Source organism: Neoarius graeffei, chromosome 9, assembly GCF_027579695.1.
Source record: "Neoarius graeffei isolate fNeoGra1 chromosome 9, fNeoGra1.pri, whole genome shotgun sequence".
Lineage (NCBI taxonomy): Eukaryota > Metazoa > Chordata > Actinopteri > Siluriformes > Ariidae > Neoarius > Neoarius graeffei.
The window spans coordinates 67,144,189-67,169,628 of NC_083577.1; the positions used below are offsets into that span (position 1 = coordinate 67,144,189).

A 25,440-nucleotide genomic window follows, 5' to 3' on the forward strand; every position below is an offset into this window, starting at 1 on the left:
GCACACACTGGCACACACATATACACACAAACATACAAATACAGAATTAATCGAGAGAATTCTGGACTTCCTATAGCATTGCCTGTCCAACCTCTGTGGAGATGAGAGAGGTCTGGAGTCTCTGTTGTCACAAATATATATACTCAATTCCAGTGCTCTCCAGCTCCAGTATCGAGTGGACAACATCAGCCAGGAGAAAGGTGTCTCTCTCTCACTCACTCACTCACACACACACACACACACACAAAACAGTGCATAAAAGTATTTTACCATTAACGGTGTTGTATCTGCACTGTATCAACATATTTTTAATTTTCTTCATTATATTTTTACTAACCATTGACTTAAAAGATATTATGAGAATGCTAGTAAACCATACATTTTGCCATGGATTTAAAATCCAGAGGATGTTCTGTTTTGTGGCCTCCATTAAAGTAGCAGTTTGCAATTTTTAGAGCCCCTTCAGTCTATGAGGCAAATTGAAATCAAAAGGAAACTTTGACTACCCCTAATTTCCTCTGTTAAACCTAAGCATGTCTCATGGGTTGCCTATGAAGTAAAAGGAATAGCTAGAACAGATATGCTCAGCTCTGGGGTAGGATCTACAATCCTGATTCCAAAAACAGTTGGGATGCTGTGTTAAATGTAAATAAAACACAGTGCAATGATTTGCATATCTTTTTCAACTTAAATTTGCACTGATAAAATTTATGGGGTTTTTTTGTAAATATACATTCATTCTGAATTTCATCCCTGCAACACATTCCCAAAACGTTGGGGTAGGGGCAACAAAATACTGGGAAAGTTGTAGAATGCTAAAAAAAAAAAAAAAAAACACCTCTTTGGAACATTCTACAGGTACAGTGGTGCTTGAAAGTTTGTGAACCTTTTAGAATTTTCTATATTTCTGCATAAATATGGCCTAAAACATAATCAGATTTTCACACAAGTCCTAAAAGTAGATAAAGAGAACCCAGTTAAACAAATGAGACAAAACTATTATACTTGGTCATTAATTTATTGAGGAAAATGATCCAATATTACATATCTGTGAGTGGCAAAAGTATGTGAACCTTTGCTTTCAGTATCTGGTATGATCCCCTTGTGCAGCAATAACTGCTACTAAGTGTTTCTGGTAACTGTTGATCAGTCCTGCACACCGGCTTGGAGGAATTTTAGCCCATTCCTCCGTACAGAACAGCTTCAACTCTGGGATGTTGGTGGGTTTCCTCACATGAACGGCTCGCTTCAGGCCCTTCCACAACATTTCGATTGAATTAAGGCCAGGACTTTGACTTGGCCATTCCAAAACATAAAATTTATTCTTCTTTAACCATTCTTTGATAGAATGACTTGTGTGCTTAGGGTCGTTCTCTTGCTGCATGACCCACCTTCTCTTGAGATTCAGTTCATGGACAGATGTCCTAACATTTTCCTTTAGAATTTGCTGGTATAATTCAGAATTCATTGTTGCATCAATGATGGCAAGCCGTCCTGGCCCAGATGCAGCAAAACAGGCCCAAACCATGACGACACTACCACCACCATGGTATCCCACAGATGGGTTAAGGTTCTTATGCTGGAATGCAGTGTTTTCCTTTCTCCAAACATAACGCTTCTCATTTAAATAAAAAAGTCCTATTTTGGTCTCATCCATCCACAAAACATTTTTCCAATAGCCTACTTGCTTGTCCACGTGATCTTTAGCAAACTGCAGATGAGCAGCAATGTTCTTTTTGGAGAACAGTGGCTTTCTCATTGCAACCCTGCCATGCACACCATTGTTGTTCATTGTTCTCCTGATGGTAGAGTCATGAACATTAACATTAGCCAATGTGAGAGAGGCCTTCAGTTGCTTAGACGTTACGTTGGGGTCCTTTGTGACCTCACCGACTATTACATGCCTTGCTCTTGAAGTGAACTTTGTTGGTCAACCACTCCTGGGGAGGGTAACAATGGTCTTGAATTTCCTCCATTTGTACACAATCTGTCTGACTGTGGATTGGTGGAGTCCAAACTCTTTAGAGGTGGTTTTGTAACTTTTTCCAGCCTGATGAGCATCAACAACACTTTTTCTGAAGTCCTCAGAAATCTCCTTTTTTCGTGCCATGATACACTTCCACAAACATGTGTTGTGAAGATCAGACTTTGATAGATCCCTGTTCTTTAAATAAAACAGGGTGCCCACTCACACCTGATTGTCATCCCATTGATTGAAAACACCTGACTCTAATTTCACCTTCAAATTCACTGCTAATCCTAGAGGTTCACATACTTTTGCCACTCACAGATATGTAATATTGGATCATTTTCTTCAATAAATAAATGACCAAGTATAATATTTTTGTCTCATTTGTTTAACTGGGTTCTCTTTATCTACTTTTAGGACTTGTGTGAAAATCTGATGATGTTTGAGGTCACATTTATGCAGAAATATCACATTTTAAAGGGTTCACAAACTTTCAAGCACCACTGTAAACAGGTTAATTGGGAATTGGAAAGGATCAGTTGTTTACATGAAATGATGGAGTGAGTTTCAAAAAACTGCATGCGCAAATAGTTCAACCCTTTAAGAACAGCATTTCTCGACATACAATTCCAAGGAATTTAGGGATTTCACCATCAGCAATCCATAATATCATCAAAAGATTCAGAGAATCCAGAGAAATCTCTCCACATATGGGGTATGGCCACAAACCAACATTGAACGCCCATGACTTTCAATCTTTCAGGTGGCACTGCATTGAAAACTGACATGATTGTATAAAGGATATTATTATACATACAGGCCACTTTTTCCATGGAGTAAAATCATGTATTTTATTCCCTGGAAGTGGGTTTATTGATGGCAAGCAATATTATCATATCGCTTATCCTCAATGTACATCCCCAATTCCAAAAAAGTTGGGGTACTGTGTAAAACATAAATAAAAACAGAATGTGAAGATTTGAAAATCACGGAAACCCGATATTACATTGAAAATAGTACAAAGACAACATATCAAATGTTAAAACTGAGACTTTTTTTTGTTTTTTGAAAAATATATGCTCATTTTGGGCGGCACGGTGGTGTAGTGGTTAGCGCTGTTGCCTCACAGCAAGAAGGTCCTGGGTTCGAGCCCTGGGGCTGGCGAGGGCCTTTCTGTGTGGAGTTTGCATGTTCTCCCCGTGTCCGCGTGGGTTTCCTCCGGGTGCTCCGGTTTCCCCCACAGTCCAAAGACATGCAGGTTAGGTTAACTGGTGACGCTAAATTGACCGTAGGTGTGAATGGTTGTCTGTGTCTATGTGTCAGCCCTGTGATGACCTGGCGACTTGTCCAGGGTGTACCCCGCCTTTCGCCCGTAGTCAGCTGGGATAGGCTCCAGCTTGCCTGCGACCCTGTAGAGGGATAAAGCGGCTAGAGATAATGAGATGAGATATGCTCATTTTGAATTTGATGTCAGCAACATGTTTCAGAAAAGTTGGGACGGGGCAACAAAAGACTGAAAAAGTTGTGTAATGCGAAAAAATAATTTGGTTAACTGGCAACAGATCAGTAACATAACTGGATCTAAAAAGAGCATCCCCAGAGAGGCGGAGGCTCTCAGAAGTAACGATGGGGAGGGGTTCACTGTTCTGTGAAAGACTGCGTGGACAAACAGTAAAATAATTGAAGAATAACCTTCCTTAATGTAAACTTGCAAAGAATTTGGGGATCACATCATCTCTGGTACATAATATCATTAAAAGATTCAGAGAATCTGGAGAAATCTCTGTATGCAAGAGACAAGGCTGAAAACTGACACTGAATGCCTGTAACCTTCAGGCCTTCAGGCAACACTGCATTAAAAGCAGACACGTGTCTGTAGTGGAAATCACTGTTTGGGCTCAGGAACACTTCAGAAAACCATCGTCTGTGAAAACAGTTCATTATTGCATCCACAAATGCAAGTTAAAACCAGATATAAACAATATCCAGAAACACCGCCATCTTCTCTGGGCTCAAGCTCTTTTACGATGGACTGAGGCGAAGTGGAAAATTGTCTCAAGGTCTGACGAATCAAAAGTAGAAATTCTTTTTAGAAATCATGGACACCATGTCCTCCAGGCTAAAGAGGAGAGGGACCATCCAGCTTGTTATCAGTGCACAGTTCAAAAGGCAGCATCTGTGATGGTATGAGGGGGCATTAGTGCACATGACATGGGTAGCTTGTACATCTGGGAAGGCATCATTAATGCTGAATGATACATACACGTTTCAAAGCAATATGCTGCCATCCAGACAAAATCTTTTTCAGGGAAGGCCTTGCTTCTTTCAGCAAGACAATGCCAAACTGCTTTCTGTACATATTAAACCTGCATGGCTCTGTCGTAAAAGAGTCCGGGTGCTAAACTGGCCTGCCTGCATTCCAGACCTGTCTCCCATTTAAAACATTTGGTGCATTATGAAATGCAAAATATGACAAAGGAGACCCCGAACTATTGAGCAACTGAAATTGTATATCAGGCAAGAATGGGACAAGATTTCTCTTTCAGAACTACAGCAATTGGTCTCCTCAGTTCCCAAATGTTTACAGAGTGTTGTTAAAAGTAGAGGTGATGCAACACAGTGGTAAACATGCCCCGTCCCAACTTTTTTTGAAACATGTTGCTGATATCAGATTCAAAATGAGCATATATTTTTCAAAAAAAAAAAAAAATTCTCAGTTTCAACATTTGATATGTTGTCTTTGTACTATTTTCAATGAAATATAGTTTCCATGATTTGCAATTTTTAAAAATGTTTTTATTTACAGTTTACACAGTATCCCAACTTTTTTGGAACTGGGGTTGTATTACACCACTCTCCCCAATGGAGAATGAGCATGCAATATTGTTTTAATTTTGCACATTGTCAAGACAACACGATGTCACACACGAAGATCCAATGACAAAATATTTCTGTTGTGCATGCGTACAATCATTTCTTTGTAGGCTGGGAGAGCAAGAAGACGGGGTTAATTCAGTGTTCGGTTTAAGCATTAAATAAATAAACTGAAGGGGGTGTCATGGCTCAGGTGGATAAGGCACCATGCCATAAATCCGGGGACCTGGGTTTGATTCCGACCCAAGGTCATTTCCTGATCCCTCCCTGTCTTTCCCACTCATTTCCTGTCTCTGCACTGTCCTATCCAATAAAGGTGAAAAAAGCCCCCCAAAAAATCTGATACTAAAGACACGCTGAACATCCAAAAGGCTACCAAAACTTCATTTTATATTCTTCACACATAGTTACAAGAGAAAATCATACCAACAGATATCAAAAAGCTGGAAAAGAGACACATTGGAGATATAAAACTTCCGCGCTAGCGAGTGACTGTGACAGTTTGTACACAAACATAGCCAAGAGATTTGCTTCATTAAAAGTGAAAGATTTAAAGAGAAAGATGCGCTGAACACCCGAAAGGCTACCAAAACTTCACTGGGTATTCTTCACACATATTTACAAGAGAAAAACATACCAACGAACATTAAAAAGCTGGAAAAGAGACACATCGGAGATGTAAAACTTCTGCATGAGTGAGTGACTGTGACAGTTTGTACACAAACATGGCAGCGAGGTTTGCTTCATTAAATGTGGAAGATTTAAAGAGAAAGATGTGCTGAATGCTCAGAAGGCTACCAAAACTTCACTGGATATTCTTCATGCATATTTACAAGAGAAAAACATACCAACAGACATTGAAAAACTGGAAAAGAGAGCAATAGCGGAAATGTTGTCAAAGTTCTACTTGGAGGTGAGGAAAAGTGACAGACTTTTACAAGAGGACGTCACTTGTGGACCACTCAGCAAAGCTCTTTTATTTTGAACAACTGCAACGTAACAATTAACTCCTACCAAAAGTAACTTTCAACTTGAACTGTCAACCTGTATATAGCTTGTATATAAGTTGGGTTGTTGTTCAGGCTTTTTGGACTTGTACCTTTTTTATTGTTAGAACTTTGACTTTGTACATGTACACTGGATTGACAGAACATTGAATTACATTCAATCATAATCAGCATTCAATATTGGTAACTTATCCCCCGTTCTTAACTTTTTGTAAAATCTCTAATTGTTCCATCGAGCGTGTATGTATAATCATAATAATGTTGGCTTTTTTTGTAGTATATCAGATATATTCCATTCAGTTACTTGTCTTTGATTTGTTCAATATCATGCTAGCTGAATGGAATATATCTGATATACAACTCAAAGCCAACCAATATTATTTAATTATTACATGAGCTCGGGAGCACTTTGGAAAATTATTGTCAATAAACAGTTTGTCGCTGCATCTACCATGCAGAGCGAAAGCTATATATCAACAACATCCAGGAACACTTTCAAATTCTCTGAGCCTGAGCTCATCTGAGATGGACTGATGCAAAATGGAAACGGGTGCTGTGGTGTGCCAAGTCCATATTTCAAATTGTTTTTGGAAATCATGGAAATTGTGTGCTCTGGGTAAAAGAGGAAAATGACCGTCCAGATTGCTACCAGCACAAAGCTCAAAAGCCAGCATCTACAATGGTTTGGGGATGTGCCCATGGTATGGGTAATGTGTACATCTATGAAGGCACCATTAATGCTGAAAGGTACATATAGGTTTTGGAGCAAAATATGCTGGCTTCCAGGTTACAGCTTTTTTTATGGACGTCCCTGCTTATTCCAGCAAGATAATGCCAAGCCATATTCTGCACTTGTTACTACAGCATGGCTTCACAGTAAAAGAGTCCCCATTAAAATGTGAGGTGCGTTATGAAGCGCAGAATATGACAATGGAGACCCTAGACTATTGAGCAACTGAAGACATTATATATCAAGCAAGAATGGGAAAGAGTTTCACTTTGAAAACTTCAGCAATTAGTATCCTCAGTTCCCAAATGCTTACTGAGTGTTGATGAAAGAAAAGGTGATGTAACATTGTGGTAAACATTTTTGGAACATGGTGCAGGCATCAAATTCAGAATGAGTGTATATTTACAAAAAACAATAAATTTGATCAGTTTGAACATTACATTTCTTGTCTTTGTATTGTATTCAATCAAATATAGGTTGAAAAGGATTTGCAATTCATTGGATTCTGTATTTAATTTACGTTTAACACATCTCAACTTTTTTGGAATCAGAGTTGTAATTTCTGGGCTGGAAAACATTAAATGGAAACCTAAAGTGAACAAATTGGCCACACTTTTTGTATAACAGTATTGCAAATCACAATTTGTTTTCAGAATTTTCAAATCAAATTATTTGTATACGTCTATAAATGCTTTAAACATTTTCAAACTGCATCTGTAACTGTTAAAATGAATAAATTGACATTGTATTTGTAGTGTGTTTGTAAAGCATAAATTATATGCATTCAGCCACTGTACATAGACCACATGAGATACTTATGCACTGGGATTCCACTTTTTTTTTTTGTCCTTTTCATTAGCACTTCCTGGACCTCCTGGACCACCAGGAGCCAAGGGATTGCAAGGTTCTGGGGGTGAGTTCTCTATTAAAATAGTGCTTGCTAATGCCCTGCATCACAGCACCACAGCGACCTTACCACACTCTCCAGTCCTTCAATTCTAATTCCTCAAAACAAGGCTCCAGTAGGTCTCTAAATGTTCCTCAATGTCCCAATCTCAAACAAAAGTGCCAAATCTTTATTCTGCTCTTAACCCATCCATATATCTTCCCCTTTCCCAGTCATAACCAGAATAACACATTATATGCCACTTTGCCTATCTATTCCATATAGACTTGATCAAATTTAAACTGACTCCAAATATCCTCAAGCTTGAATTTGTTCACTAAAATTTGAGTGTGCAGTGCCCCCTATCGACCAGTTCTCTTTTGGACTGTGTAATCTCAGGATTACATGCCTGTACATACTTGAGTCCAAATGATCCATTATTTACTAAAAGCAATTATTTTCAACATTAATAATGAAGCACGTTAAGCTTTAGATTACCTTAAAATCATTTTACGATTAAAGAGATTACGTCCAGGTCATACAGAGTTAGGTTATGCTCACCTGAGAGTGCTGAAGTGAAAAAAGAGGCATAGTCTTTGTAAATGCGAATCAAAACAATGTTTTGCCTCTGGTACATTTTCTTCACTTCTTATTTACACAAACCTATATCCATTAAAGGGGATTCACGGGCAGGGGAGGGTGTTGTGTGTTGTGGGAGTTATATAACAATAACCATTTTTATTTGGACTTATTCATCATCTTCTCCCTTGTCCAGCACTATTGCCAGGTCAGGGTCCTTGTGGACCCAATTGATCCACGTATCATATTAATTGGAGTATAGTTTTACATTGGATACCCTTCCTGCCCTAACCCTTCCATTTCTGGGCTTGGGAAACAACCATTCACACAGGCATTCACACCTGGACAATTTAAAGTAACCAGTTTACCTAACTGCATGTCTTTGGACTGTGGGGGAAACCGGAGCACCCAGAGGAAACCCACACAGACACAGGGAGAACATGCAAACTCCACACAGAAAGGACCTCGTCAGCCACTGGGCTCAAACCCAGAACCTTCTTGCTGTGAGGCGACAGTGCTAACCACTACACCACCGCACCACTCTTATTTGGACCTATTACTGTATATAGAACTATTGATAATTGAAGTAATTTAGTTAATTGGTAGAATTTCATATTATTTAGTATTTTAAATGAGTTTTGCATTTATAAAATTTGCACCTTTCAGTAAGTCAACAGATATTAAGTAATGCACAGAGTGTGGTTGATAATGAGGCACTGTGCCTATTTAATTTTGTTGCCTTTGTTGTGAAAGCTGTTTCTAAGTAAAGCTTAAGTACATTTAAGTTTAGAGAGGAAAACAACCATCTCTTACTAGTGCATCTCAAAAAATTAGAATATTGTGAAAAAGTTCAATATTTTCCATCAGTTATTTAAGAAAGTGAAAATGTTATATATTATAGACTCATTACACATAAACTAAAATGTTTCAAGCATTTTTCTATTTTAATTTTAATCAGTATGGCATACAGTACAAAAACATAAAAAAATCTCAAAATATTAGAATATTTCATTTCGAGTTTGAGTAAAACAGTATGAACACAGTGTATCTCTCGGTCTAGTTCAGTACACACAACCACAATCATGGGGAAGACTACTGACTTGACTGTTGTCCAGAAGATGATCAATGATGCCCTCCACAAGGAGGGTAAGCCACAAAAGGTCATTGCTGAAAAGGGTGGCTGGAAAAGGTGCACAAGCAACAGGGATGGCCGCAGTCTTGAGAGGATTGTCAAGAAAAGTTGATTCAAGAACTTGGGAGAGCTTCAGAAGGAGTGGACTGAGGCTGGTGTCAGTGTATCAAGACCCATCACGAACAGACATCTTCAAGAAAGGGGATACAACTTTCGCATTCCTAATATCAAGCTACTCCTGAGCCAGAGACAATGTCAGAAGTGTCTTATCTGGGCTAAGGAGAGAAAGAAATGGACTGTTGCTCAGTGGTCCAAAGTCCTCTTTTCAGATGAAAGTACATTTTGCATTTAATTTGGAAATCACGGTTCTAGAGTCTGGAGGAAGAGTGGAGAGGCACAGAATCCAAGGTGTTTGAAGCCCAGTGTGAAGTTTCCACAGTCTGTGATGATTTGGGGTGCCATGTCATCTGCTGGTGTTGGTCCGCTGTATTTTATCAAGTCCAAAGTCAACACAGCCATCTACCAGGAGATTTTAGAGCACTTCATGCTTCCATCTGCTGACGAGCTTTTTGGAGATGCTGATTTCCTTTTCCAGCAGGACTTAGCACCTACCCACAGTGCCAAAACTACTACCAAATGGTTTGCTGACCATGATATTACTGTGTTTGATTGGCCAGCCAACTTGCCTGACCTGAACCCCATAGAGAATCTATGGGGTATTGTCAAGAGGAAGATGAGAAACACCCGACCCAAAAATATTGAAGGCCACTATCAAAGCAACCTGGGCTTCATTAACACCTCAGCAGTGCCACAGACTGATCACCTCCATGCCACACTGCATTGATACAGTAATTCATGGTAAAGGAGCCCCAACCAAGTATTGAGTGTATAAATGAATATACTTTTCAGAAGTTGGACATTTCTGTATTGTAAATCCTTTTTTGATTGATCTTAGGGAATATTCTAATAATTTGAGATACTGGATTTCTGATTTTCATGAGCTATAAGCCATAATCATCAAAATTAAAACAAAAAAGGCTTTAAATATTTCACTTTACATGTAATGAATATAGAATATATGAAAGTTTACTTTTTTGAATTAAATTATGAAAAAAAAGGAACTTTTTCATGGTATTCTAATTTTTTGAGATGCACTAGTATAGCCTACTCTGTCTGGCTTGAACAGATGAACCCAAACACACGACAGAGACAATGGAATAAAGTCAATTGTGAGAGATTGTAAAACAGTGAAGGGTAATGGGAGTAGGAGTGAGAGAGAGGAAAGCAGGTGAGTGCATTTGGCTGGAGCAGGGATTGAACCCTGGTCACCACGGCAAAAGCACAACACACAGAGTGAGAGGGAAACCTGAGGGATGGTAATTCAAGAGCAAGGTGTGAGTAGAGAGACAGTGAACAAGGTCCCACAGTGGCTGGAATGACAAACTGGTGAACAGCTTCTCGAGAGAAAGAGAGAGAGAGACAGATGAAAGGCATGTGCAGCTGGGATCGTGACACATTCTTAGTCCTTGATATTGTCCTATGCCTGTTTTTGTCAGGTCCACCTGGTGCTAAAGGTTTAGATGGACACCCAGGATTACCAGGACAGAAAGGAGACTCTGGATCACCAGGTCAGTATGTGAAATATGGAATAACCTTGCTTTGTCAGTGTGTGTTTATCTGTTTCTTGTGTCACAGTCATGCTCTATGCACTTATTATGCAAATTTGCACGTTTTTGTGCCTACACTTGTAGGTAAAGCAGGTGAGCCTGGAGCCAGAGGTCCAAAGGGAGAGACAGGAGAGACAGGCATTAGAGGACCAGAAGGCCCACGTGGGAACACAGGCACTCCTGGTATTAAAGCACTGCATTCATTGCTTCTGAGAAACACACGCGCGCGCGCACACACACACACACACACACACACAAACTGCTAACAGAGAATTCGCAGAGCCAGTTAAATGGTTACATCCTTAGCTCATAGTTGTACTGTATATTAGCTTTTGACTGGACTTTAAAATCATGACGTTTTCCAAAACAAGTAGTACTTGACACCAGTGGCATCAGCTGGGATGCCTACATCACCAAACACGATGTCCTTCTTGCTTCTAATTTATATGCTTGCAATACTCTTAAAATATTCTTCAAACAAGAAGGAAACTATACTAAAGAAAACTTTTTCAGACATTTGACCTTGCTGTGACTTTGATCCTCTTTTGATCAATTTCAAAATCTAATCAGTCCATTTGTTGTTCAATGGGCTCTCTCCGTCTGAACAGACGATGGCATGCGCCCCCTCCTGTATCAGGTTCTCCGGTGACTGTACAGTCCAATTCTCGAGTGGCAATCCTTGCTGCAGTCCTCACAGATAAATGTCTGAGTATGTTGAGCTGTTTGTGTTTTTTGCTTTTCTCTCTTTTCCTTTCACAGTCTGTCGCAATCCTCCTCCGCCCTTCTCACCCCGGTTTTGATGGTGGACCTCCACAAGGTGCGGTTTAGGGCAATGTTCTCCCAAGACTCAACGTCAATATGTGCTGCCCTGAGGTCCCTCTTACAGACGTCCTTGTATCGTAAATGTGGGCGGCCTTTTTGCCGGGTTCCGCACTCAAGTTGGCCATACAGTAAGTCCTTTGGTATGCGGTCTCGGTCCATGCGGCGGACATGGCCTAGCCATCTCAGACGATGCTCGCTGAGAATTGTGTACATAGTCCGAGATCCTGACCTCCTGAGGACCTCGGAGTTTGTGATCCTGTCCATCCAGGTAATGCCCAGGATCCTTCGTAGGCATCTCATGTGGAAAGCGTTGAGTTTGGCTTCTTGTACCGCATAAGTTGTCCAACTCTCGCTTCCATAAAGAAGAGTGCCAAGGACGCAAGCCTCGTACACCCTGAGTTTTGTTTGTACAGTGGTGCTTGAAAGTTTGTGAACCCTTTAGAATTTTCTATATTTCTGCATAAATATGACCTAAAACATCATCAGATTTTCACACAAGTCTTAAAAGTAGATAAAGAGAACCCAGTTAAACAAATGAGACAAAAATATTATACTTGTTAATTTATTTATTAAGGAAAGTGATCCAGTATTACATATCTGTGAGTGGCAATAGTATGTGAACCTTTGCTTCAGTATCTGGTGTGACCCCCTTGTGCAGCAATAACTGCAACTAAACATTTGCGGTAACTGTTGATCAGTCCTGGACACCGGCTTGGAGGAATTTTAGCCCATTCCTCTGTACAGAACAGCTTCAACTCTGGGATGTTGGTGAGTTTCCTCACATGAACTGCTCGCTTCAGGTCCTTCCACAACATTTAGATTGGATTAAGGTCAGGACTTTGACTTGGCCATTCCAAAACATTAACTTTATTCTTCTTTAACCATTCTTTGGTAGAACGACTTGTGTGCTTAGGGTCGTTGTCTTGCTGCATGACCCACCTTCTTTTGAGATTCAGTTCATGGACAGATGTCCTGACATTTTCCTTTAGAATTCGCTGGTATAATTCAGAATTCATTGTTCCATCAATGATGGCAAGCCGTCCTGGCCCAGATGCAGCAAAACAGGCCCAAACCATGATACTACCACCACCATGTTTCACAGATGAGGTAAGGTTCTTTTGCTGGAATGCAGTGTTTTCCTTTCTCCAAACATAATGCTTCTCATTTAAACCAAAAAGTTCTATTTTGGTCTCATCCATCCACAAAACATTTTTCCAATAGCCTTCTGGCTTGTCCACATGATCTTTAGCAAACTACAGACAAGCAGCAGTGATCTTTTTGGAGAGCAGTGGCTTTCTCCTTGCAACCCTGCCATGCACACCATTGTTGTTCAGTGTTCTCCTGATGGTGGACTCATGAACATTAACATTAGCCAATGTGAGAGAGGCCTTCAGTTGCTTAGAAGTTACCCTGGGGTCCTTTGTGACCTCGCCGACTATTACACACCTTGCTCTTGGAGTGATCTTTGTTGGTCGACCACTCCTGGGGAGGGTAACAATGGTCTTGAATTTCCTCTATTTGTACACAGTCTGTCTGACTGCAGATTGGTGGAGTCCAAACTCTTTAGAGATGGTTTTGTAACCTTTTCCAGCCTGATGAGCAACAACAACGCTTTTTCTGAGGTCCTCAGAAATCTCCATTGTTCGTGCCATGATAGACTTCCACGAACATGTGTTGTGAAGATCAGACTTTGATAGATTTCTGTTCTTTAAATAAAACAGGGTGCCCACTCACACCTGATTGTCATCCCATTGATTGAAAACACCTGACTCTAATTTCACCTTCAAATTAACTGCTAATCCTAGAGGTTCACATACTTTTGCCACTCACAGATATGTAATATTGGATCATTTTCCTCAATAAATAAATGACCAAGTATAATGTTTTTGTCTCATTTGTTTAACTGGGTTGTCTTTATCTACTTTTAGGACTTATGTGAAATTCTGATGATGTTTGAGGTCACATTTATGCAGAAATATAGAAAATTCTAAAGGGTTCACAAACTTTCAAGCACCACTGTATGGACAGATTTCTGTTTTCCCATACTCTAAGTTTGAATTTGGACATGACAGAGGCCGCTCTGCCTATTCTGGTGTTGATTTCTACGTCAAGGGACAGGTTGTGAGAGACCGTCGATCCAAGGTAGGTAAACCTGTCGACTACAACAAGCCTGGAGCTGTTGACTGTTATGAGAGGGGGACATGGAGCATTCTGGGCCATAACCACAGTTTTCTTTATACTGATGGTTAGTGAGAACTCATGGCATGCACTTGAAAAGCAGTCCAGGAGCCGCTGAAGGCCTTGTTCTGAGTGGCTAGCCAGAGCTGCGTCATCAGCAAAGAGGAGCTCCCTGAGGAGGACATGGATTGTCTTGGTTTTTGCACGTAGGCGAGCCAGGTTGAATAGCTTGCCATCGTGACGAGTATGAATGTAGACACTGTCATCAGAGGACCGGAAGGCATAGCTCAGAAGTAGAGAAAAGAAGATACCAAAGAGCGTTGGAGCGAGCAAGCAGCCCTGTTTAACTCTGCTGAGGATTGGGAACGGCTCTGACGTGTTTCCCTCAAAGCTGACCGTACTTCTCATGTTGTCATGAAATGACCTGATTATACTCAGAAGCTTTGGTGGGCACCTAATCTTTTCGAGAAGCCTAAACAGACCACTGCGACTGACCAGGTCAAAGGCTTTAGTGAGATCAACAAAAGCCAGGAAGAAGGGTTGATTCTGCTCCCTGCACTTTTCCTGCAATTGCCTCACTGAGAAAACCATATCGATGGTAGAACGCCCAGCTCTGAAGCCGCATTGAGTCTCTGGATATATACGATTGGCTAACACCTGCAGTCTGGACAGAACCATGCGGGCAAAATGCCGCGATAGTTGTCGCAGATGCTCCTGTCGCCCTTGTTTTTGAAGAGTGTTACGATCTTAGCGTCTCTCATGTCCTGAGGTACCAAGCCCTCTTTCCAACATAGGCAGAGAAGGTCTTGGAGATGTGGGAGGAGTGCTGGTTTCCCTTGTTTGGTTACCTCTGGTGCAATGGCATCGTTTCCTGGAGCTTTTCCACAGGTGAGGGCATCAATAGCCTTCTCTAGTTCTGCTACAGTAGGCGCTGTGTCTAACTCCTCCAGGACTGACAGTGCTGGGATGCTATTTATGGCCTCCTCGGACACTGTGTTCTCTGTAGAATACAGTTCCAGATAGTGCTCAACCCATCTATCCATTTGTTTTGGGGGGTCAGTAATGGTTGTACCACTTTTTGATTTCAATGGGGCTGTTTTCTTTATATTTGGGCCAGTGGCCTGCTTGATGCCTTCATACATTACTCTGACATTTCCGGTCAGAGATGCACGTTCAATTGAAGAACACAGTTGTAACCAGTAGTTGTTTGCACATTTCCTGGCTACCTCCTGGCATTTAGCCCTGCATGTCCTAAGAGAGAGCAGGTTTTGCTGGGTCGGATCTTTCTTCCACCTGATGAGTGCTTCTCTTTTAGACTGGGTTACAGGCTCCATGAGCTGGAGATTGGCTTCAAACCAGTCTACGTTTCGCCTTTCCTTTCTCCCATAAGCGGTGATTGCTGACTTATGTATGGCAGTGCTAAGTTGCCACCAGCGTGATTCTGCGGAGACACCATCTCCTGCAGATGGAAGGTTTCCAATAAGGGAGATAAACTTGCTTGTGCAAGCTGGGTCTGTCGTACGGGCAGTGTTTATCCTTGGCAGACCCCTTGGCCTCGCATGATGGGGTATCTTCCTTCCTTGGAGCACTATCTTGCTAATGACAAGTGAGTGATCAGTGTCACAGTCAGCACTATGGTAGCTACGTGTGTTGTGCACAGTTTGGAGGCATTTTCTTTTGGTTAAGACTAGGTCGAGTTGATGCCATTTGTGTGACCTGGGGTGCAGCCAAGAAACTCTATGCTTTTCCTTATTTGGGAAGAAGGTATTGGTAATACATAGGTTCCTTGCACAGCAGAGTTCTAGGAGTCTCTGGCCATTTTCATTTATTTTGCCTACTCCATGATGGCTGATGCAGGCTGGCCAAACATCATGCTCTGCACCGACCCTGGCATTAAAATCTCCAAGAAGGTATACATCTTCTGTTTGAGGTATTTGACTGATGAGCTCGTCTAGCTCACTATAGAACCGGTCCTTGGTCTCAGTAGGGGAGCCAAGTGTAGGAGCGTAGATGGATACAAGGTTTACTGGATCATTGGTGTGGTTTAGGCGAAGGCATAGCAGCCGTTCATTTCCTCCTGTGGGTGGTACTACTGTGGGTAGGAGTGATGTCCTAACTGCAAAACCAACTTCATGTTCCCGTCTATCTACTTTGTCTTTCCCTTTCCAAAAGAACGTGTACTGGCTCTCTTGCAATGAGCCATTTTCTTCAAGTCTGGTCTCTTGAAGAGCAGCAATCTCAACATTAAGTCTTGCAAGTTCCACATCAATGACAGCTGTTTTATGTTTGTCATCAATCTGTTGTAGGTCATCAGATAAACTAGTCAACATGGTCCTAACGTTCCAGCTTGCAATGCGAAGTGCTGGAGACTTCTTTGGTTTTTTGCTTGTGGTGTCGGGTGTGCCTTTTAACAGTCCGCTTTTCAAGTGCAGGTGGTGCACTCTAAGCTCCTTACACCTCAAGAAGCAGCAGGCCGTGGCGGATCAACACCTAATTGGCTGGGGGCTGCCCAGCTTAAGGCGGGCGATAATTGATCAGTGGAGTACGAAGACTCCTCCCACCGGCGGAGTCAGCCCATGGCGTCCGTCTCTACGCCAATTGAGATAAGACTTATAACCTGTAACTGCTGACTCCCGCGTTGTGACTTTGGTACTGTACTTCTCAAAGATGGAGTGACCTCTCCATGGTGGTGCGAGAGCCTGGGCGAATTTAAGGAGGTCCTGGGTTGCCCATGCGACAAGACCCCCCTCTCGACCGCACCCGTGTGGTCCAGAGGAAAGCTAGGCAGTACGTCTGGCACCGGCTTGGTTGCAGGAGTTGCCGGAGAGACTTGCTGACAGCTACATATGCCTAACCGCCTAAAGGGCTCCACTCCGAGTTTTCTGTCAGGGTTGATTCCCTTAGCCTTTACACTATCCCTAGCACCCACAAGGCAGTGAGACTATTTGTTGTTAACAATGATATAAATCCTACAAGCATTCAACTCCTCATTGTTGAGATATTTCCCTAATAGGAATCTCGGACAGACACACAGACAACTTGAAACCATAATGCCTGCATCAACTAGTTCTACTGCAAGTCTAATATGAACTGTAAAGCTTTGTTAGTCAGTTGTGTGATTCTAAGACGATACTGCAAGTTCAACCCTGCCATAGATATTTTCCTGCCCTATAAAACTCTCAGTAATCTCTTTCATCTCTTTCCTCCTCTTTTCCCTCAGGTGTCCCTGGTATAAAGGGTGAAAAAGGAGTTAGCGGAGCACCAGGTTTATATTCACCTAAAATGCTTCTTAATAAGATGTCAATTGTTATACATTTCTCTATTTTCTAAAAATGTTTAAAATGACTTAATTGTAAGGTGTGTTTGAAAACTCTAATTGCATTCATGTAACCTTAATAATTTAATCGGATCTCACTGTCTATTCTCTCCAGGTTCTCCTGGTGCAAAAGGTCAGCCAGGAGAACCAGGTAGTGCTGGGCCACCAGGGAACAGCGGAGCAACAGGTGATTCAGGACATCACTGCCTTCCTAATATTTTTAAAAGCATACTATTTAGCAAGACATCTGTATACTAAGTCATTTTTCTACCTGTTCTGCAGGACCTAGAGGAACACCAGGCGTACAAGGACCACCAGGTGTTCCAGGACCAAGAGGTGAGAATTAGATAACATGAGATTATTCCACTCTTGTGGTACTTTTCACAGGATGCATTACATTAGTGCCAAAGCAATAATCTGGATATATAAATATTCAGAAAAAAAGTATCCTCTGTTATAACCATCTGAAAAACGAGAAGGCTGTCAGGGTTGCAGTAAAACCCTTTCTTCTACAGAGAGTTTAATTTTAACACATTTACTTTCCAGTGAAAAATATGAAACTGTGTTCCAAAGAGGAGACGTTAATTTAAAACAAGTGAAATTATAGCTAAAGGATTATTAAGAATAAAATGTTTTCAACATCTTTAGAGCCATTGTAATCAACACATGCTTGAAGTATGATTATGGTTGTTCTACTTCCTTTCATTCTGGACCACCAGGAAGACTTCCTCAGAACTATTCCCAGTTGGTCATTTCCTTGCTGAGTACCATTATCATTATCACAATCACAAAGTCATCAACCTGTGACTTCGATTATAACTCTATCTGGGTAGCATTAAAGGTCTAGAAGGTATTAAAGGTCTCTGTTATATAAAGCTTGTCTGCTTTCCCATTCTCATCTTATCAAGGAGATGAGGAAGGGAATTCACACTGCTAAATATATTCGTCTAATTAATTTTCTTGTTGCTAGGAGTAGTGCTGTTGTTAATAATAGTGCTGCAGGGGCAGAGTAACAATTTTTTTAAAATGTATAAAATCTTATATTCTTAAGGGCCTAATCCCACAACACCAATAACTATATCTATACCTATAACTACAACTATGACTATACCGACACCTGAATAGTTCCAGTCTGGAGCAGTCACACCACAATTATAATCCTGACTCTAATATCGCCATGTCATCTGCTGGTGTTGGTCCACTGTATTTTATCAAGTCCAAAGTCAACACAGCCATCTACCAGGAGATTTTAGAGCACTTCATGCTTCCATCTGCTGACGAGCTTTTTGGAGATGCTGATTTCCTTTTCCAGCAGGACTTAGCACCTACCCACAGTGCCAAAACTACTACCAAATGGTTTGCTGACCATGATATTACTGTGTTTGATTGGCCAGCCAACTTGCCTGACCTGAACCCCATAGAGAATCTATGGGGAATTGTCAAGAGGAAGATGAGAAACACCCGACCCAAAAATACTGAAGGCCACTATCAAAGCAACCTGGGCTTCATTAACACCTCAGCAGTGCCACAGACTGATCACCTCCATGCCACACCGCATTGATACAGTAATTCATGGTAAAGGAGCCCCAACCAAGTATTGAGTGTATAAATGAATATACTTTTCAGAAGTTGGACATTTCTGTATTGTAAATCCTTTTTTTGATTGATCTTAGGGAATATTCTAATAATTTGAGATACTGGATTTCTGATTTTCATGAGCTATAAGCCATAATCATCAAAATTAAAACAAAAAAGGCTTTAAATATTTCACTTTACATGTAATGAATATAGAATATATGAAAGTTTACCTTTTTGAATTAAATTATGAAAAAAAAGGAACTTTTTCATGGTATTCTAATTTTTTGAGATGCACTAGTATAGCCTACTCTGTCTGGCTTGAACAGATGAACCCAAACACACGACAGAGACAATGGAATAAAGTCAATTGTGAGAGATTGTAAAACAGTGAAGGGTAATGGGAGTTAGGAGTGAGAGAGAGGAAAGCAGGTGAGTGCATTTGGCTGGAGCAGGGATTGAACCCTGGTCACCACGGCAAAAGCACAACACACAGAGTGAGAGGGGAACCTGAGGGATGGTAATTCAGGAGCAAGGTGTGAGTAGAGAGACAGTGAACAAGGTCCCACAGTGGCTGGAATGACAAACTGGTGAACAGCTTCTCGAGAGAAAGAGAGAGACAGACAGACGAAAGGCATGTACAGCTGGGATTGTGACACATTCTTAGTCCTTGATATTGTCCTATGCCTGTTTTTGTCAGGTCCACCTGGTGCTAAAGATTCAAATGGACGCCCAGGATTACCAGGACAGAAAGGAGACTCTGGATCACCAGGTCAGTATGTGAAATATGGAATAACCTTGCTTTGTCAGTGTGTGTTTATCTGTTTCTTGTGTCACAATCATGCTCTATGCACTTATTATGCAAATTTGCACGTTTTTGTGCCTACACTTGTTGTAGGTAAAGCAGGTGAGCCTGGAGCCAGAGGTCCAAAGGGAGAGACAGGAGAGACAGGCATTAGAGGACCGGAAGGCCCACGTGGGAACACAGGCACTCCTGGTATTAAAGCACTGCATTCATTGCTTCTGAGAAACGCACGCGCGCGCGCGCACACACACACACACATACAAACTGCTAACAGAGAATTCGCAGAGCCAGTTAAATGGTTACATCCTTAGCTCATAGTTGTACTGTATATTAGCTTTTGACTGGACTTTAAAATCATGACGTTTTCCAAAACAAGTAGTACTTGACACCAGTGGCATCAGCTGGGATGCCTACATCACCAAACACGATGTCCTTCTTGCTTCTAATTTATATGCTTGCAATACACTTAAAATATTCTTCAAACAAGAAGGAAGCTATACTAAAGAAAGCTTTTTCAGACATTTGACCTTGCTGTGACTTTGATCCTCTTTTGATTAATTTCAAAATCTAATCAGTCCATTTGTTGTTAACAATGATATAAATCCTACAAGCAAGTTGAGATATTTCCCTAATAGGAATCTCGGACAGACACACAGACAACTTGAAACCATAATGCCTGCATCAACTAGTTCTACTGCAAGTCTAATATGAACTGTAAAGCTTTGTTAGTCAGTTGTGTGATTCTAAGATGATACTGCAAGTTCAACCCTGCCATAGATATTTTCCTGCCCTGTAAATCTCTCAGTAATCTCTTTCATCTCTTTCCTCCTCTTTTCCCTCAGGTGTCCCTGGTATAAAGGGTGAAAAAGGAGTTAGTGGAGCACCAGGTTTATATTCACCTAAAATGCTTCTTAATAAGATGTCAATTGTTATACATTTCTCTATTTTCTAAAAATGTTTAAAATGACTTAATTGTAAGGTGTGTTTGAAAACTCTAATTGCATTCATGTAACCTTAATAATTTAATCGGATCTCACTGTCTATTCTCTCCAGGTTCTCCTGGTGCAAAAGGTCAGCCAGGAGAACCAGGTAGTGCTGGGCCACCAGGGAACAGCGGAGCAACAGGTGATTCAGGACATCACTGCCTTCCTAATATTTTTAAAAGCATACTATTTAGCAAGACATCTGTATACTAAGTCATTTTTCCACCTGTTCTGCAGGACCTAGAGGAATACCAGGCGTACAAGGACCACCAGGTGTTCCAGGACCAAGAGGTGAGAATTAGTTAACATGAGATTATTCCACTCTTGTGGTACTTTTCACAGGATGCATTACATTAGTGCCAAAGCAATAATCTGGATATATAAATATTCAGAAAAAAAAGTATCCTCTGTTATAACCATCTGAAAAACGAGAAGGCTGTCAGGGTTGCAGTAAAACCCTTTCTTCTACAGAGAGTTTAATTTTAACACATTTACTTTCCAGTGAAAAATATGAAACTGTGTTCCAAAGAGGAGACATTAATTTAAAACAAGTGAAATTATAGCAAAAGGATTATTAAGAATAAAATGTTTTCAACATCTTTAGAGCCATTGTAATCAACACATGCTTGAAGTATGATTATGGTTGTTCTACTTCCTTTCATTCTGGACCACCAGGAAGACTTCCTCAGAACTATTCCCAGTTGGTCATATCCTTGCTGAGTACCATTATCACAATCACAAAGTCATCAACCTGTGACTTCGATTATAACTCTATTTGGGTAGCATTAAAGGTCTAGAAGGTATTAAAGGTCTCTTATATCAAGCTAGTCTGCTTTCCCATTCTCATCTTATCAAGGAGATGAGGAAGGGAATTCACACTGCTAAATATATTCATCTAATTAATTTTCTTGTTGCTAGGAGTAGTGCTGTTGCTAATAATAGTGCTGCAGGAGCAGAGTAACAATTTTTTTAAATGTATAAAATCTTATATTCTTAAGAGCCCAATCCCACAACATCAATAACTATAACTATACCTATAACTACAACTATGACTATACCGACACCTGAATAGTTCCAGTCTGGAGCAGTCACACCACAGTTATAATCCTGACTCTAATATCGCTTGGTCTTGCCACTCGGGTAAATAAATGCATGCAGCTTAGGAACAGTCACGAAAGTTTTTTCCAAGTAGTAACATATTATTCCAGGTCATACTGGAATAATATGCTAATATTGCTTGGACTTCAAAACAACCCATGTACATACTCCGATGGTTGACAAAATACAGATACTATTCAGACTAGAGAAATATAACAAAAAAGGATACAAAATACAGAGTGGTTATGGATTTTAATACGGATGCATCATGGACACTAATAATTTACAGATTGGTCATGGACATTTCAGTATATTATAGATTGGTTACCAATTTCATACGGATGATGCATCATGGATAAAAAATTAAGAAGTCTAAAACAATTGCTGAAATTCATAATTAAAATATCTTACCTGCATTTATATGTTTACTTTATTAATTTATGATTGACATTTCACGTAAAATCACATATCCATGAGTAAAAGATCCATGCTTTATATATATAAAATGCAGTGGTGCTTGAAAGTTTGTGAATCCTTTAGAATTTTCTATATTTCTGCATAAATATGACCTAAAACATCAGATTTTCACACAAGTCCTAAAAGTAGATAAAGACAACCCAGTTAAACAAATGAGACAAAAATGTTATACTTGGTCATTTGTTTATTGAGGAAAATGATCCAATATTACATATCCGTGAGTGGCAAAAGTATGTGAACCTTTGCTTTCAGTATCTGGTGTGACCCCCTTGTGCAGCAATAACTGCAACTAAACGTTTCCGGAAACTGTTGATCAGTCCTGCACACCGGCTTGGAGGAATTTTAGCCCATTCTTCTGTACAGAATGCTTCAACTCTGGGATGTTGGTGGGTTTCCTCACATGAAATGCTCGCTTCAGGTCCTTCCACAACATTTCGATTGGATTAAGGTCAGGACTTTGACTTGGCCATTCCAAAACATTAACTTTATTCTTCTTTAACCATTCTATGGTAGAACGACTTGTATGCTTAGGGTCGTTCTCTTGCTGCATGACCCACCTTCTCTTGAGATTCAGTTCATGGACAGATGTCCTGATATTTTCCTTTAGAATTCGCTGGTATAATTCAGAATTCATTGTTCCATCAATGATGGCAAGCCATCCTGACCCAGATGCAGCAAAACAGGCCCAAACCATGATACTACCACCACCATGTTTCACAGATGGGATAAGGTTCTTTTGCTGGAATACAGTGTTTTCCTTTCTCCAAACATAATGCTTCTCATTTAAACCAAAAAGTTCTATTTTGGTCTCATCCATCCACAAAACATATTTCTAGTAGCCTTCTGGCTTGTCCATGTGATCTTTAGCAAACTGCAGATGAGCAGCAATGTTCTTTTTGGAGAGCAGTGGCTTTCTCCTTGCAACCCTGCCATGCACACCATTGTTGTTCAGTGTTCTCCTGATGGTGGATTCAGGAACATTAGCCAATGTGAGAGAGGCCTTCACTAATTTGCTTAGAAGTCACCCTGAGGTCCTTTGTCACCTCGCTGACTATTACATGCCTTGCTCTTGGAGTGATTTTTGTTGGTCAACCACTCCTGGGGAGGGTAACAATGGTCTTGAATTTCCTCCATTAGTACACAATGTGTCTGACTCTAGATTGGTGCAGTCCAAACTCTTTAGAGATGGTTTTGTAACCTTTTCCAGCCTGATGAGCATCAACAACGCCTTTTCTGAGGTCCTCAGAAATCTCCTTTGTTCGTGCCATGATACACTTCCACAAACACATGTTGTGAAGATCAGACTTTGATAGATCCTTGTTCTTTAAATAAACAGGGTGCCCACTCACACCTGATTGTCATCCCATTGATTGAAAACACCTGACTCTAATTTCACCTTCAAATTAACTGCTAATCCTAGAGGTTCATATACTTTTGCCACTCACAGATATAATATTGGATAATTTTCCTCAATAAATAAATGATCAAGTATAATATTTTTGTCTCATTTGTTTAACTGGGTTCTCTTTATCTACTTTTAGGACTTGTGTGAAAATCTGATGATGTTTTAGGTCATATTTATGCAGAAATATAGAAAATTCTAAAGGGTTCACAAACTTTCAAGCACCACTGTATAAAATCTTATATTCATAAGGGCCTAATCCCACAACACCAATAACTATAACTATCCCTGTCACTACAACTATGACTATACCTACACCTGAATAGTTCCAGTCTGGAGCAGAAAATTTGATATATAAAATTTTCCATGAATCCGTATTCCATCACTTCATGATGCAATAAGGACAAAGATGCCCAGGAAAAATAGTATGTGCTCGGACAATGTCACATGTAAACAATTGCCTGATTGGTCAGATGTTTTTTCTCAGATCAGCTCCATGTGTAGAAAAATCACTCCAGAAGCAATCTCCATGATACCAATAAACCCAGGCCTGGGCTATAGGTATCATTATCGGTCTGGTGTGACCACCAACTACATAAACTGCAGGGGACCCATTTATTTATAGTTATCGTAATAGTTGTAGTTTTAGGTATCGGTATTGTGGGACTGAGCCTTAACTTGTGAAACATTGACCTTTCCCATCTTCTTGGATTAAGCCTCTTTGATGAGCACAGAGCATTGTCTTAGCTGCAGTATAATGCCAATAGCAATGCATGAAGTTTGCAGGCTATGTAAATACTACTGACTATGTACATTATCATTCCTGTGGTGTGCATGAGAGAGAAACATACAGTAGACACCACTACAGAGCCCCTAAGAAAGATAAGCTCCATTGCTGCGATGTCCCAGCAGGAACAGAAATAGATAGAAGGCTCAGCTGCTCTGCCCTAGGAAGAGTAAGTGCCTTTACTAGTGGTACAGGCTGATAAATTCATGTGGTGTGCAGTTTAATAAAAATAGCCTCAATGAGGCTGTAGCTCATCCTGGCCACTGTTGTTGTGTGTGAGTTTGAAATCCAATCAATCCCATGGGAAGAGTAGCAATTTTTGTGAAATTGCATATGACCCCTGTGTCGCTGCATCCATGGCAGGTGGCACCACCTGGTGCACAATTCTTGTTGGAATATGTCTTTAGAGTCTTCTGTGTAAGTTTCAGTGAAAATCTTACAAACATGGCTGCCCACTGCTCTGGGTATGTGTGTGTGTGCTCATTGCTCACGTGTGTGTGCATGTGTGTGTTCACTGCTTCAGATGGGTTAAATGCAGAGAGGAATTTCATAAGTGTATGATGAATAAAGTTGTGCTTTCTTTCTTTTTCAGTAGTGTTTGGTGTGACGAGTCACCCAAAATTTTCAAACACCTATAAAATTTTGAGTATGACAGTTGGCACCACTGTCTTGACAACTTTTATACATACCAACTTGGGGAACATTCCATATGAGTTTGATCAAAATCTGATCACTCCTGTAGGAGGAGGAGCGATTTTCGTGAAATTGCATGTGACCCCTCTGGCGCCACTTGGTGAACAACTCTTATTGGTATGTCTTTAGAGTCTTCTGGGTGAGTTTCAGTGAAAATGTCCCAGCAGTTTACAAAGAGTAGCGTTTAATTTGAGTCACCCAAAACTTTCAGACACCAATAAAATCAAAAATATGACCGGTGGCGCCACTATCTTGACAACTTTTATCCACACCCACTTGGGGAACATTGTGAGTTTGATTGAAATCCAATCAATCCTGTAGGAGGAGTAGCAATTTTTGTAAATTGTAAACGGACGATAACGACAGACGGACGACATGTGACCACATAAGCTCATCCAGCCTGGCCTACATCCAGATGAGCTAATGAAAATGAGCTGACACAGTGGTTCTCAGTTCACAT

The 25,440-nt window shown here is 40.6% G+C and overlaps 1 protein-coding gene across 1 annotated transcript in view; it reads left to right on the forward strand.

The window, feature by feature from the left end:
- Window positions 1–25,440, forward strand: part of marco (macrophage receptor with collagenous structure) — a 44,038-nt gene that overhangs the window by 12,009 nt on the left and 6,589 nt on the right. The window contains exons 4-15 of the mRNA XM_060930136.1: window positions 77–200; window positions 7,440–7,493; window positions 10,734–10,805; window positions 10,929–11,027; window positions 17,065–17,109; window positions 17,276–17,347; window positions 17,443–17,496; window positions 19,436–19,507; window positions 19,634–19,732; window positions 20,383–20,427; window positions 20,594–20,665; window positions 20,761–20,814. Of these exons, the coding sequence (XP_060786119.1) occupies window positions 77–200; window positions 7,440–7,493; window positions 10,734–10,805; window positions 10,929–11,027; window positions 17,065–17,109; window positions 17,276–17,347; window positions 17,443–17,496; window positions 19,436–19,507; window positions 19,634–19,732; window positions 20,383–20,427; window positions 20,594–20,665; window positions 20,761–20,814 (862 nt within the window). The remainder of the gene's footprint in view (window positions 1–76; window positions 201–7,439; window positions 7,494–10,733; window positions 10,806–10,928; window positions 11,028–17,064; window positions 17,110–17,275; window positions 17,348–17,442; window positions 17,497–19,435; window positions 19,508–19,633; window positions 19,733–20,382; window positions 20,428–20,593; window positions 20,666–20,760; window positions 20,815–25,440) is intronic.